This window comes from Lutjanus erythropterus, chromosome 18 (assembly GCF_056507025.1).
Source record: "Lutjanus erythropterus isolate fLutEry1 chromosome 18, fLutEry1.hap2, whole genome shotgun sequence".
NCBI lineage: Eukaryota > Metazoa > Chordata > Actinopteri > Lutjaniformes > Lutjanidae > Lutjanus > Lutjanus erythropterus.
In genome coordinates this window covers 16,807,274-16,820,758 of record NC_139334.1, presented here as the reverse complement: position 1 = coordinate 16,820,758, position 13,485 = coordinate 16,807,274, and the positions used below count along the sequence as shown (strand labels likewise).

The window sequence follows — 13,485 nt, the reverse complement described above, 5'->3', positions numbered from 1 at the left end:
TTTTGCAGACAAATTCAGTGCAGTCCTTTCAAGATAGCACATGGTCACTCGTTATTTAGCAGTTGCTGCGTATACATCATAGCGCATTTTAGGACAGTTAAAAACAAAAGCAAAATTTCCCTTAGTAGACACATTGATCAGAGGATGTGTGCGTCAGAGAATTGTCAGATTTCTCCTGTGATTGAGGTGAAAAAGAAAAAGAAAACGTGGAGAGAGACTGAAGTCAGACTAAAACATTTTTGATGTGTTAATTTCGCAGCACTAATGAGGGACAGTTAGAGAAAATATGAGAAAGACAGGCTAAGGGAGAAAGAAACCACAGGCAGGAGAAAGTGTTCACACCCTAAACGAGCTGGTGAAAAGTGAAAGAGAGGCTGAAAGACCCACATCCATGTCACATGCATCCTCTTCTCTCCTTCTTTTTTGACTTATTTTTGGGTAAAACAGAGTTAATGTTTTACTGTGGCATGGAAGGAAACAAGTATAGATTTCAGCTTCTGTGGTAAACAAGGATGTAGCTGTAACTGGAATCTCTTTAATTAATTATAATTGTGCAGATGAACTTCATGAAGGTGTGTCATAGACAGAGAGACAGACTCTTCCTTCTTTCTCTTTCTCTTCTGACTCGATGCCAGCTTGCCCTCGGGCGTCTGTGTATTATATTTGTGTGTGTGTTTCTCTCCAAGGGTGTGTGTGAGTGTGTGGGCAACCTGCACAGCACGCACCCTTGTGTGTTACCACGCCAGATTCCCTCAGGTGTCAGCCGCAAGAGGTGCTCGCACACACACAAGACAAAATGTACTCTGTGTGTGTGTGTGTGTGTGTGTGTGCGTGCGTGTAAGTGTGTACCAGTGTGTGGGTGGAAGATGATATCTCTGACTGACATGAAGACCTTAGCAGCCTCACTTCTTTTGGGTTCCTGGTTGCATGAGTTGTGAGCTTTGGCTGTATTTGTTAGGAGGTGTGTGTGTGTGTGTGTGTGTGTGTGTGTGTGTGTGTGTGTGTGTTTCAGTGTGAAGTAATTATGAAAGTGAACATTTCATCTTGTCATTGTGATCTACACTCGTAAAATCTGTCTGCTCGCTGCCAAGGTTTTTTTTCTGAATTAAATCCCTCCTTAAAATCAGTTTTGACACAACATTATTCAAATATTTAAATCTTGTAACTTTCCAACTTCGGTTTGGTTGAAAATTATTTCATTTTTTCAAATAAACTTCCCTTCAGCCCACCTCTCCTCAACTCAAGAGTTTTGACCACAGCACTAAACCATTCAAAGTTTCATCAATGATCCCCAGAAAATAAAGAAACCAAAACTTGTGTATGACATGGAAATAAAGTGGGGCAGAGTGAAAAATGATACTGAAGAACTATTAACATCTTAAAGCTGAGTTCCAGGTCATTATCAAACCTTTCACACCTCTGGGACCCCCGCTCTCACTCTTTTATGCAGCAGGATAATGAGATGCAAAACACCCCAGCCTTGGATTGTCTTGCAAAGTGCTGCACACTCTCACACACAAGCAGTTTCTCTCCAGCCTGTGAAGAGTTAATGATTCTACACCTGTCCTATCAGACACCTGTTTCAGTTCTCTCAGCCAATCAGAGCAGAGAGGGATGAAATAAATCTGGGCCCAGGTTCAGAAGGGAATCACAACACTTGACTCATCCATGTGTCACTGCTCTCCTCTGCTATAGACTGATAGACTCACTGACACGGAGAGAGAAACACACTCAAACAACAGAAGAAGAAGAAATTAAAGGAACCTATTCCGGCTGACTTGACTGGAGACATGACCAAAGAGACTGAGTAAGTTTTCTGAGGATATTTGTTCGTATTATATCTTAAAATGTATGGATCTTTTTTCTCCTAAATTGTGCTTTTTGTCCACAAGATTAAGACATTATTATTTAAACTTTGGGTAATATGGTTAGATCCCAGTATGGGGGACAGAAACCCCCCTTCCTCCTCTTTGCAATGAGACCCCCATGTGAAAGCTCCCTGTTTTAAGCAAGGGGTGTTTTGCAGGGGAAATTGATATGGATGGATTTAACACACACACAGAAACACACACAGAGTTGGATCTGCCGTTGTAGTGGGGTCTGTTTCGGCTTGTGTTGTCACTCACCTAGGGGCCAAAGAGCACAAAAGGAGACCGGGAAATAAGAATCTCCTCTCGAGGTGTTGGACAGAGACAGAGGGCAATGACAGCATGTAATGCATTGAATTACATAATGGCGAAACCCTAGACACGAGCCCCCCCTCTGTGTCTGTGTGAAAACATCTGCACTCGGCTGGTTTTAGGGGGATTTGGAGAGGAACTAATGGAGTCGGGTGGTGTTTGCTGAGGCTGCTGCGTAGGCAGTGAGAGGGAGAGACAGGTGCATCTTAGAACAGGTGTATGAGCTTTGATATACTCAATGTTGCAAACAAACATAAACTAAAGCAATCATCTAGCATCAAAACAAAAGTTAAAATGTGCAGTATTTCATGCTCAAATAGAGTTTTTCTAGTTTTCCTGCTGGAATTTAGTGGAATCAGTTTATCTGGACTCATGAACTCTCAATCAGTGCATACTGGGAAGTCTGCTAATATGCTGATAATGTTTCTTTGGAAACTTAATTCAATGAGTTTATTCAAATCTGTGCAGTACATTCATTCAGCTGTCAAAGTCAAAAGACTTCATGTTAGAGGAAATCATGTTTATAAGTTCTGAAGTGTTTTGAAAATAAATACTAGAAATTTTAAGCTTATAAAACTTGTATTTTTATGTTACATTTATTATAAGCAGTGTCACATATTTCCTTACATGAAATGTAGAATGGACTTTTCAAACAGAAAAAGAAAATCTAATTTGTTTGTAATGTTAGTCAGAGTTTTATAAGAAACATTTATTAAGTACAACTGAATTAATATTGAGTTTATTAGACCAGAAAAGTGTATTTGTTAATTTGACCTCAACTTGTCTTCTCAAATTCAGTCAACTTAAAATTGTAAGGCAGCCCAAACACTGAACTTTTTTGAGTTAAAACAAATAGTTTGTTTTCTTTAATGAATCTCTGCGAGAACTCATTGCATTTCTGTTTATGTTTGTTTTGTTGTGGTCATGAACACTGGTGGTCTTCTTCCTCCTGTCAGCACTTTTAATTATCTGTTTATCCAGAGTAAGCTGCAGCTATTTGTTCATTAGCTACTTCAGACAAACTACAAAGGGGGCTTATCCTGGTAGGCCGGATATTTATAATGTGATATCACTGCAAGTCTCTCCAAACAACTCCAATCCTCAGAATATTTATTTTTCTTTTACAAGTGATATGTGGGTTTCTGTTTATTTAGTAATAAAACTTATAACCTTTGTTGAGATCTGTGCAAATACAGGAGTTTATACAGGATTCAAGATGTGTTTATGTGTTTGGGGGGAGGTGGTGGAGGTGTTAGTGGGTGGCCCTTGCATTTTTGGAACCCTTTTGACACTTTTGTGAGGGATATTAGTCAGCTCTGTGGTTTTGCAATCGAAACCCTGCATGCTCAGGGGCAAGTATGTGCAGTGCCCCGAGGCTCAGGTACAGCTGTTATACTCACTCTGTCAAACCCTACGTGTCAAAGCCTTAAAGTACTTGAATACATTTATTTGTCCTTTGGACAACTAGATAATTCTACACTCTGTGCATATTTTGATTTGTCTGTAATGCTGTTAATCTAAACAGTCTTTTCTCCCCTCTGTAGGACTCTGGGACTAGTCTTTCAGAGTGAGAACTTCAACTTAAACCGTTACACTAACTACATCATGGACTCCTGGGCCTACCCAGAGAACCCTGTCCCCGAACTGAACCACCCCAAACAAAGACTCCACCCAGGAGACGACCTAACAGCCTTAACCATGCTTTATGAACAGTGCAAGGTAGATATATATTGCAGAAATCATGACAAACCAAACAAACTCCAAGATTTATTGCAACTTTCTCACTTTGACCATTTTTTTATTTACTGATTTAAAATTTGTTTTTCTTCCAGACCCAGAAAGAGCAGAAGATTGCTACCTGCAACCGTGCTGGAAATATCTGCAAAACAGAGAGGTAAGACCCATAATCCAGCTGTTCATCAAAAATTGATGGGGGAGGTTAAGTTTTGAAAAAGTTTTACCAACTAATACTGTTTTGTTGAGCCCTTTTATTTTCAGCTCACCGTGAGCAACTTTTTTTTTTTAGAAGAAGCTGCATGATTCAGAAATTAAATGTTTTATTGTGACAGACTAAAATGTATTATAGAGAGTGTTCAAACAGAAAGAGAAAGGCTTGAGGGGCTTTAGGAGGTTATAAACAGGTGAATGGGTAATCCTCAAGTCAAACACACTCAGAGGGATTATTGTCTACCACTCCAGTCCTTCCATCCATCTATCCTCCATCCTTCATCATTTCTGCCTCTGCTTAAAGAGTTTCCCAACAGGCAGACAGACAGCTGTTTTTCCTACTTCTTGTTAGGTGGCTGAGAAATAAATGGCCATTGTTGGGGCGCAGTGTTGTCCCCTTAAACAGAGAAACTCAAACACAGAGAAGAAAAAAGCTGGATTAAGAGACAAATAGCTCCCGCCCACACTCAAACCGAGTCTTTCTTCGAGGTCATCTTGCAGTAGCTGTGTGTGCTGAGAGAGTTTAGACACAAGAACCAGCTTTTGTGTGTTTGCACAGGCTGTCTGCAGGCTTCTGTAAGGTTTAAGACGCACTACAGTTAGTCATTTTTAAGCTATTTGTTTCCTTGATCTATTTGTATGTGGGCGGAGTATTACCGAGTCATGCTGACCTAACAAAGAGAGGCTTTCCTGCTGTAATTGATCAGCTTTTTCTTTCTCAGGACTCCAACCAACACCAATGACTTTGCTTCATTGGAGGCATCCGCCAATGTCATGAAGCTTCTCTCTGAGAACATTCCCATAAGCCATCCCCAAGAGGTTTTGGGATCCAAGCAGACCACCCTGCCCGTCTCTGTCCCCACCACCTCAGACACCTACGCCACCCTGACCAGTGTTGTTGCAGACAATTACGACAAGCAGGAGCTCAACATCATCTTTGACTCCCTGCTGCAGAAATGGCCCGAGCCCGGTCCTTTCCCCGACCCCAACACTGAGGTTAGAGTCATTAGCTAGTCTTCTTTCTATTTCTGGCACGGTGCCGCTTTCCCTTATTAACGAATGTCGGTTTGTGGATTTCAGACTCTTCCCTACAGCAATCCGTTTCCTGAGGATGGCTCCAGCCCCGTCTACTCAGGCTCCTACACTGGCTCCCCACCAGAGAGATTCAGGAGCGAGTTCCAGTTCTCCCTTGGAGCTCCCCTGGCTTCTCCTTACAAATCCAACGAACTGCCCATGGTCTACCTGAACAAAGGCCAGTTCTACCCCATCACTCTGCATGGCGTGGACAGCAGCGCCTGCCACAGTGCCACCAAAGTCAAGGTGAGTCATGGTTAGAAAAGCAAGGACAATGTTCAAAATGTTTTGTTGTTGTTATGTAAAAAATTCCATCCTTCCCTTCAGGCTTTTTTCACGGCCTCATGAATACATAAATTCCTTGCGTGCCACCAAGCCAACCCTTCCCAAATATCTGTCCCTCCCTTGGAGCTAGCTAAGAAAGGAATGACTAATTCCCTGCTGACACCCTGCGCACTGAGCTGCCACCATTAAGATGACAGTGTCCTGCCCTTTATAATTTATTCTTACAGTGGCTTAATGAGGCCAGAGTGCAGCTCAGCTCCGTTTGTCACAAGCAGAGTGGAAAAAAAGAGGAGTGGACAAAGAGTGGGGGAAATGCAGTGTGGTTTTAAAACATATAGGTGACAACCTGTTTCTTTGTCAAGCAAATCAGAGCATATACACACACCCACTCACTGCAAATAACTGATGACAATGTGAGGAGAAAAGAGGGATTTGGGGTGATAAATGAAACGTGAGAGAGTTCTTGGAAATGGACGCAGCCTGACAAACGTCCCTAATTCTCTGCTTTTCTGTCACCGTTCATTCTCCCCTGCAGACAGTAGTGATGGCTGTGTTTGACAATGACAAGAGCCCCGAGACGCAGCTCCGCTTTTGGAATCACTGGCATGCTCGTCAGCCAACCGCCAAGCAAAGGGTCATTGACATCGGTATGTTGAAAATACACATGTAAAAAAAAATGTGCGCCTGTACACAGACAGGCAGACCAAAGGCATGAATGTGGAAGATTTTATTTCATTCAGAAAATAAAATTAAAAATGTTTTCCTTTAATAGCGGACTTCAAAGAAGTGTTCAGCGGCATCAGCAACATAGAAGAGGTGGCCTTCAACGCTCTCTCCTTTGTCTGGAACCCCAGTGAGGAGGCCAAGGTAAGCACACGTCATTATCAAGCAAGAATGCGCAATTTTTTTTTTTTTATATAACATGGTTCTATTGAAGAGGGAAGTAAAAGAACAGGTGGAGGATTTAGAAGAAAAAGAGAGGAAAGGTAGAGGTGGAGAGAGAAGAAGGAGTGGCTGAGGAGGGAGGGGAGGAATCCCAGAAATGTGTTTGGCCCCGAGGCTCCTGTCACCACAGCAGGCGAGGGCCACGACGGCTTATGTTTGAGCTGCTCTGTGGCCTAAAGGCGCTGAGGTGGGGCCGCCAAACCTGCTGCAGGTGGAGAGGAAGAGGGGAAGTTATCAGCAGAAAATATGAAGATAGAAGATGAAAACATGAAGCAGACAGAGTCAAACATATAGTGGCCGGTTTTCAAGACAGAACATTTTTAAAAACAAATAAACCATCATTATCTGTTTTGATATCAAACTGAAGCTCTCTCCAAAAACATGCCGTGCCATGCCGCTTGTTTTTATTGGCATATGTCACTCAAACCTGTCATCTAGTCTCACACATGCACAAAAACATGACACCAGAGTGATGCACTTAAAATATCTACTCCTGTGACACTGCTTAAGCCAGAAACCCAACCTATAAAGGACTGGCATGATATCATTTATGAAATCTTTACAGTGGAAAGAATCACAGTCTCCATGAGATTTTAGCAAATAAATTTGAGGAAATTTGGGAAAGATGAAAAATTGTACACCCTTCTTCATTCTTGAGAAAAAAATGTACTTCACGTGTTCAATTTTTTATTATTTTACTATAATGTAAAATGCTGGATCACTCTAAAGGTATTTAACTAAAGATGATGAAGATTGTGATTCTAAATAACTTTAAAAAATAAATAAAATATCTTCTCCACAGGTGTACATTGGCATCAACTCCCTGAGCACAGACTTCTCCTCTCAGAAAGGCGTCAAAGGTCTGCCTCTAAACATCCAGATCGACACTTACGACTTAAGCTCAGGAACCAACCAGCTCATACACAGAGCTGCCTGCCAGGTCAAGATTTTCTGCGATAAGGTACGTCACTTTTGTGTCACTTCATTCTTCTTTTCTTACACACACACATGCACACAATTTGTGGAGTCAAAGTCATGATTGTGACCTGTGATTCTGTGTCCTCAGGGTGCAGAGAGGAAGATGCGCGATGAGGAGAGGAAGAGAAGCAAAAGGAGGGGAAAGAATGATGCTAACAGTGAGTGTCATCTGCCATTTTGCTTTAAAAGATACAATCACAGTCCTCAGAGAGTGTTTTCTAACATTGTGGTGCTTTTGTTTCCAGCCAACAAGTCTTTGGTGAGCAGCTCCATGGGCACTGAATGCACCTTCTTCCACACCCTGGACGACCACGTCACCCAGCCGGTTCTCTTCATCCCAGAAGCTCACCTCTCCAGCTTACAGCGCATGGTAGGTCCTCATCTAACTATGTTTTCTCCTCTCCTTACCTCCTGTGTTGAGTGAATCATGTTCCCGACCCCTGTACCCCTGCAGGCACAAGGGAGAGGGAGAGAGAGAGAGAAAAAAAAGTGTGGGAAAGTATGTAGTGGTGGGAAGAGTGGGCTGGGAATGGGAGGATATGGTGTCAGCGAAATTGCGGCTAAAGATCAGATGAGCTAATTGGAGTCGAAACCAGGCACATGTGCACAAGCCGCTACAGCTACTGACACTGAGATTAGGCTATGGGGGCTCATGCGAAAACACACACACCTGGTGCCGCAGCACACAGACACTTGACATACAGTATGCACCACCCTCATATTATTTTTTACTCACACACACTTACAAAAACAGTGAGATGAGAGCGTTGTTCAGACAGGCCAGTTTTCCCACACCACAGAGTCGAGATTGACATGAATGAGAGTGTGAGGCAAAAAAAACCAACTTCCCTGATTTATAGTAAGTGAAACTGAAAAACTAAACCAGCAATTATGATATGACTTATTAACACAATGCTCCACAGTCTGTTATGAGTTTGTCTGTGATTGGCCAGTATGATAAAGCGTAGGAGGGTCCTATCAGTGTCTCTCCATCAGTGTCCACGCTTACGTGGCTCTGTTAGAGATTATGGGAAATGCAGTCTCACAGTAATGATAAGATTTCTGAAGGTACTGCGCAGACAGACAATGGTGGGAAGGGGGACATTAAGCAATACTTTTATCAGTGACATGATGTCTAATCAGATGTCTCTCTGTTTCTCGCTGTCTCTTTCCAGGCCCCTCCCATGGACGACATTGAAAGGTAAACATAGATAATAAACACACTAACAGCTATCACAACTGATTATTGCCAAATAAGCACTGATTAATTAAATAAGGGTTTAGCAAAACTAGTTTTAAAATGAGTAAATACAGATTCAAAATTAAGCAGAGCTCTGCTGCAAAATTTAAAATGTATCTCAGTTTAGTAAATCCAAATTTATTGATGTAAACTGAATTAAATCAGTTTAATCAATGTGGAGATGCTTGCTTAAACTAAATCTAATAAATTCAAAAAGAACTTTCAGCTGCTTCTCATTCTGTTACAAAACTTTGCATTGTTTACAAGCTAGCTAAAAAGTTTTAAAAATGTTACATTATTTGCTAGCTAGCTAATGCTGGATCATATTTTAATTTAAAGTATAAAGTTTTGGTGCAGCAGAATTAAATTCAATCTAAATTTAGAGTAAAAACTAAACTGAGATTTAAAGCAGGGTTTGAATTTAATTTTACCTAATTTAAAGTAGTAGCTGTTTTAAACTAATGTGTATTTCTGTTCTTTTTTTCCCCAGGAGTTCTCTGAAGAGACTGTATCAAGACAGAGACCAGAGCAGCTCTCCACCCAGCAAGCAAGTCCGCAGAGAGGACCCACAAAGAGGTAAATAAAGTAAAAATTAAAGTCTAATATTAAAAAGCAAGATGCAATGATGAATAATGAGCTAATGAGTATTTCTTATCTTTTGTGCTAAATGTTATGTTTCTTTTCCCTTCTTCCAATAGTTCTGCTGTATGTGAGAACAGGTGCTGAAGAGGTGTTTGATGCGCTCATGCTCAGCACACCGACGCTGTCCGGCCTACGAGAAGCTGTAAGTAACAAACACACTCACAAACACAAAAGACCTTTTTCACAGCAGCGATACTGAATTAAGGTCCCTGTTCCATTTAGTATAGCAGAACCAACATGCACAATAGCAGCACCCTGAACCTTTACTAGTATCATTGGTAACACCTGTTTTTAGCTACTATTTCAAGTCAAAATGTCTGCTGTGAAAAAGATATATTATATGACCTGGTTTCTGAAGTGGAATTTTGTCTCACCAGTCGTGCTCACATAGCATTAACATTACCATATGTTATCTCTCAAGTATATCACCTTTCTGTCAGCTGGAGCTCATGCTAACTGTCATCTCATATTCCTTTCCTCCCTCAGGTTTCAGAAAAGTACGGCATGCAAAAAGACACCATTGGGAAAATCTACAAAAAATGCAAGAGAGGGTGAGTGTCTCATTGTTTCTTTGGTATGCCTAATGCACTGCTGCTATTATACAACCGGATTAACACACAAAGTCGGATTAAAGGAGCGCATTTAATGCAGAAGACGTGCAGAAGATGTGGGTTTAGTTTGTAGTTTTAATCTCATCCTCGTTTGAGAAACTCATGTGGACAGACAGGTTAGCTTGGCCTACTGGAATGTGTTAATTGCAACTCATCCAAAAGAAAGAAGGAGGGAGGATGACAAGATTTCAAAAGTCCTGCACATGCGTCATCCTAGCTGATTGTTGTGTTTTTTTTATGTTTTCATAACCTCATCGCATCGGAACATCAGGAAGTTTTTCAATAGTGAAAGAGATTCCTGGTTTGATAAAAGCTTTGGAGGCTAACTAGCTGAAGGTTGTCATTCGAGTTTGGTATCTTTTCTTGAACATGCCACATGGGACAGGTTAGATGAGTTCATAAGAGCACTGAATTTGGGTGCTTTGAAACGGTGAACTGCCTAAAAACAAAAGGAGTTTGTTTAATTTCCTCGGAATACATTGGCAAAAAGGTGACACTCCAGCGATAATGAAAAGATCACCTCATCTTGATGATTCACAAAGGTACCATCATAGCTACATGCTGGCTTTAACAAAAAACGAAAAAAAAAAAAAAAAAAGAGAGAGAGAGAAAGCATACATCTCCTGACAGAGACTGAAGCACCTTTGGCTGATTTTCCTAATGCTCGCTGCAGGCAGTCATGTCTTCAGGGGGGGAGAAGCTAAGCTAACAGGTTGGATTACATTCTCAACGCAGTTCCCTCCCTCCTCTTTAGCTCTTGTCTTCAATCAGCCATGTCCCTGCAGGCAAAATACATGAGTGCGGTGGTTAGTTTAGTCATTAAAGCCTTAAAGACTTAAAGGTTAGTGTTGATGCTGGGGAATAGGAGGAGGAGAGTGACCTGATTTACTACCTCTACTGATGCAAGAGATACACCGCCACTGCGTTTCTCCCCAGAGAAGCTTCTGTCAAATAAATCGTGTTTAAACCCAAACAATCTGTGACCTGCTGCTTATATCACACTTAGGTGAAAAGTGGAGCACATTTTAGAGCCAATTTGCATGTCCTAGTTATGAAGATGAATAAGTTTTTTTTATTTATTTATTTAAAAAGGTTAAAAAGATAGTTTGGATTTTTTGGGGGGCATCAGCACAGAAGCAAAGCAGTATGAAGGGCGTCAGTGTATTCTATATTTTTAATATTTTCACTGTTTTACTTTGCCATCAGACAGTCTTTTCTGGTGGAAAACCACTGATATATCAGTCAGGTATGACTCTTTCCAAACCAACCAAACTCCACAGGTGAAAACAGTCATCATCTCACTGATTACAGGAGTTGGTGATCAATCTGTTAGTTTGTTTGTGTTATTTTGTGACTTTAGTGAATCCAAACTTAACTTTAAAGCTCTTAAGTCACACAATAAGACAAACAACCTAACCAATCATTGCAGCAGTAAACCAGCAACTCCTGTGTTCTGAGAGGTAAAATTACTGATTTCACTTATGGAGTTTGGTGGGTTTGGAGGCTTTGGCTTATTTAATGGCAGTTTGCCCTCAAAAAAGGCTGTCTGACTGCAAGGTAAAGATGTGAAAATATTCTAAATATAGTGTACACTTGAATGGGTGTTGATCTATTTAGATGAACCTTTTATAAGTGGCTAAAATACCTTGCTTGAGCCTCTCTCTCATATGACCCCACTTCAAATAATCCGAACTATCCCTTTAATACACTTTGATTTGGCGCACTTTCTGTGATTTTTTCCCCCATGATCACTGAGGTAACCATTTCTTTTTCTGATCTTTTGTCCAGGATTTTCGTCAACATGGACGACAACATCATCGAACACTACACCAACCAGTCAGCCTTCCTCATCGAGATGTCCGAGGCCGTCGCCGGTCAGATCCAGATCACTCTCATTGAAGTATGAAAGCCGGCATCTCATCAACCACCTGCTTGCTCCATTGAAGGACAAATGACAGCTGCCAGTTTGAACCATCTCTAAAAGCACTGCCCAATCACTCATAATATAAGCTGTGGACTGTTGAAACCAGTAAGAGAAATGGACTGAAGAGACTTCTCCAGTTTTTACTAAGTCAAACCGTTTCTCGATCTTTGTAAATTATCCTCACCCTGGTTTCTTATTTTGTTATTTGAGTTTATTTTAACGTAAGAGCAATTATGATGAACAAGCCTGTACATATATATTGTAAATAGATTTTAATATGACAGTGTTTATTTGCATGTTGCCATTTTCCGTGAATTGCTATGTATTTCAATTTTTTACAGAGCTCTGTACACGATGTGTGTACAATTTATATTCAGCATTTTCAGAGGTTGCTATTCTTGCTGCTTTTCAATGTACTCATCATTTCTTCCACAAAACTCAATGTTGCGTTCACTCACCCATAATCCTTTCACTGCCATCAGTATCTTCTAGGTAGGTTCCTATTAGTTTCACGACTAAAATGGCCCGACACTGGGTTCAATTCACAACCAAAAAGTCAGACATTTCCACCCATAAAACCACAACGAAGAGTTAGTATTGGCCATCATTTAGCCCAAAGCTGTGGACATTTCCTGACTGTATGGCGTAACCACAGAGTTTTTCCTGCAAACCCCCTGTACCCTGAGGAACTTTCACAGTATGCGTGTGTATGTGTGTGTGTAAAAAGTTGTAGGAGCCTTTTCCCTTAGACGTTATGCATCATTTCAAAACAAACATGTATCCCTGTAATATTTCATTATTATACCATGGCAATTCTGGTTGTATTAGCATATCTTACCTCTTTTGTAAGAAAATAAAGAAAATGCATAATAGAGGTTGTGTCTTGTATTTATTTATAATTATACAAATTGAAAAGCGAGCCACTCACAGCTCTGCCAGGATCAATTATCTCCGCAACGAACAAAAGATAAGGATGAGAGATGCTTCCTGTGTGTGTGTGTGTGTGTTTGTGTGTGTGTGTGTGTGTGTGTGTATGCAATTGCAATTAGTCACTTGAGGTGAAGTGCATATTGGAAATGTTGAGGAAACAATCAGCTCGCTCCACAGATCAAACAGAAGCATGAATCCCATCTGCATGAGAGAAGTTTGGTCTTATCTTTTGTATGTGTGGGTGTGGGTTTTTTTTTTTTTTTTTTTTTTTTTTTTTTTACCAAATATTAGTTGTTTCTAAGTCATTATTGTGAGATTCTAAGTCATTATTTTGAGATACAAACCTGATTCAGTGATGCAGGGATTCATGCCAATTTAAGGTTGGGTTTAACCTTTTAGTCCACAAAAGACTGCTGAAGGTTCACAAGAAAAAAAGTGTTGTGAATCTCCAAAACAATGTGAGTGAATGATGAAGATTTCTGTGGATTCTCTGAACTCTTTAATGATAATATGGATTTAAATGGTGTATACCAAAAGTTGCTTGCAGTTGCATGATGAGAAATTCTTAAAATGTTGGATTATTTGCTCTCACAGTTTTTACACAAAGCGGTGAACCTTGCCCCATCCTTTTTTGTAAACAACTGAGCCTTTTGAGGATTCCCCTTTCATAATCAATCATGATACTATTATCTGTTGTCAGGTAACCTGTTTACCTGTGGAACGTTCCAG

At 40.6% G+C, this 13,485-nt stretch overlaps 1 protein-coding gene across 1 annotated transcript; it reads left to right on the top strand.

Annotated features, from left to right (window-relative positions):
* The first annotated feature begins 1,640 nt into the window (after positions 1–1,640).
* Positions 1,641–12,700, top strand: grhl3 (grainyhead-like transcription factor 3). The gene is made up of 15 exons (XM_084742898.1): positions 1,641–1,807; positions 3,725–3,899; positions 4,013–4,074; positions 4,850–5,123; positions 5,208–5,447; positions 6,022–6,133; positions 6,259–6,353; positions 7,234–7,392; positions 7,498–7,567; positions 7,655–7,779; positions 8,585–8,610; positions 9,140–9,225; positions 9,348–9,433; positions 9,778–9,842; positions 11,691–12,700. Exons 1-15 carry the CDS (start codon positions 1,791–1,793, stop codon positions 11,806–11,808), a joined length of 1,710 nt encoding a protein of 569 aa, XP_084599024.1. The 5' UTR covers positions 1,641–1,790; the 3' UTR covers positions 11,809–12,700.
* The last annotated feature ends 785 nt before the right edge of the window (positions 12,701–13,485 follow it).

Bases quoted from the DNA above. Each gene is read 5' to 3' on its own strand.
- grhl3 (XM_084742898.1), top strand. The intron at 6,134-6,258 runs GTATGTTGAAAA...TTCCTTTAATAG, and splicing joins GCAAAGGGTCATTGACATCG to CGGACTTCAAAGAAGTGTTC. The intron at 6,354-7,233 runs GTAAGCACACGT...TCTTCTCCACAG, and splicing joins ACCCCAGTGAGGAGGCCAAG to GTGTACATTGGCATCAACTC.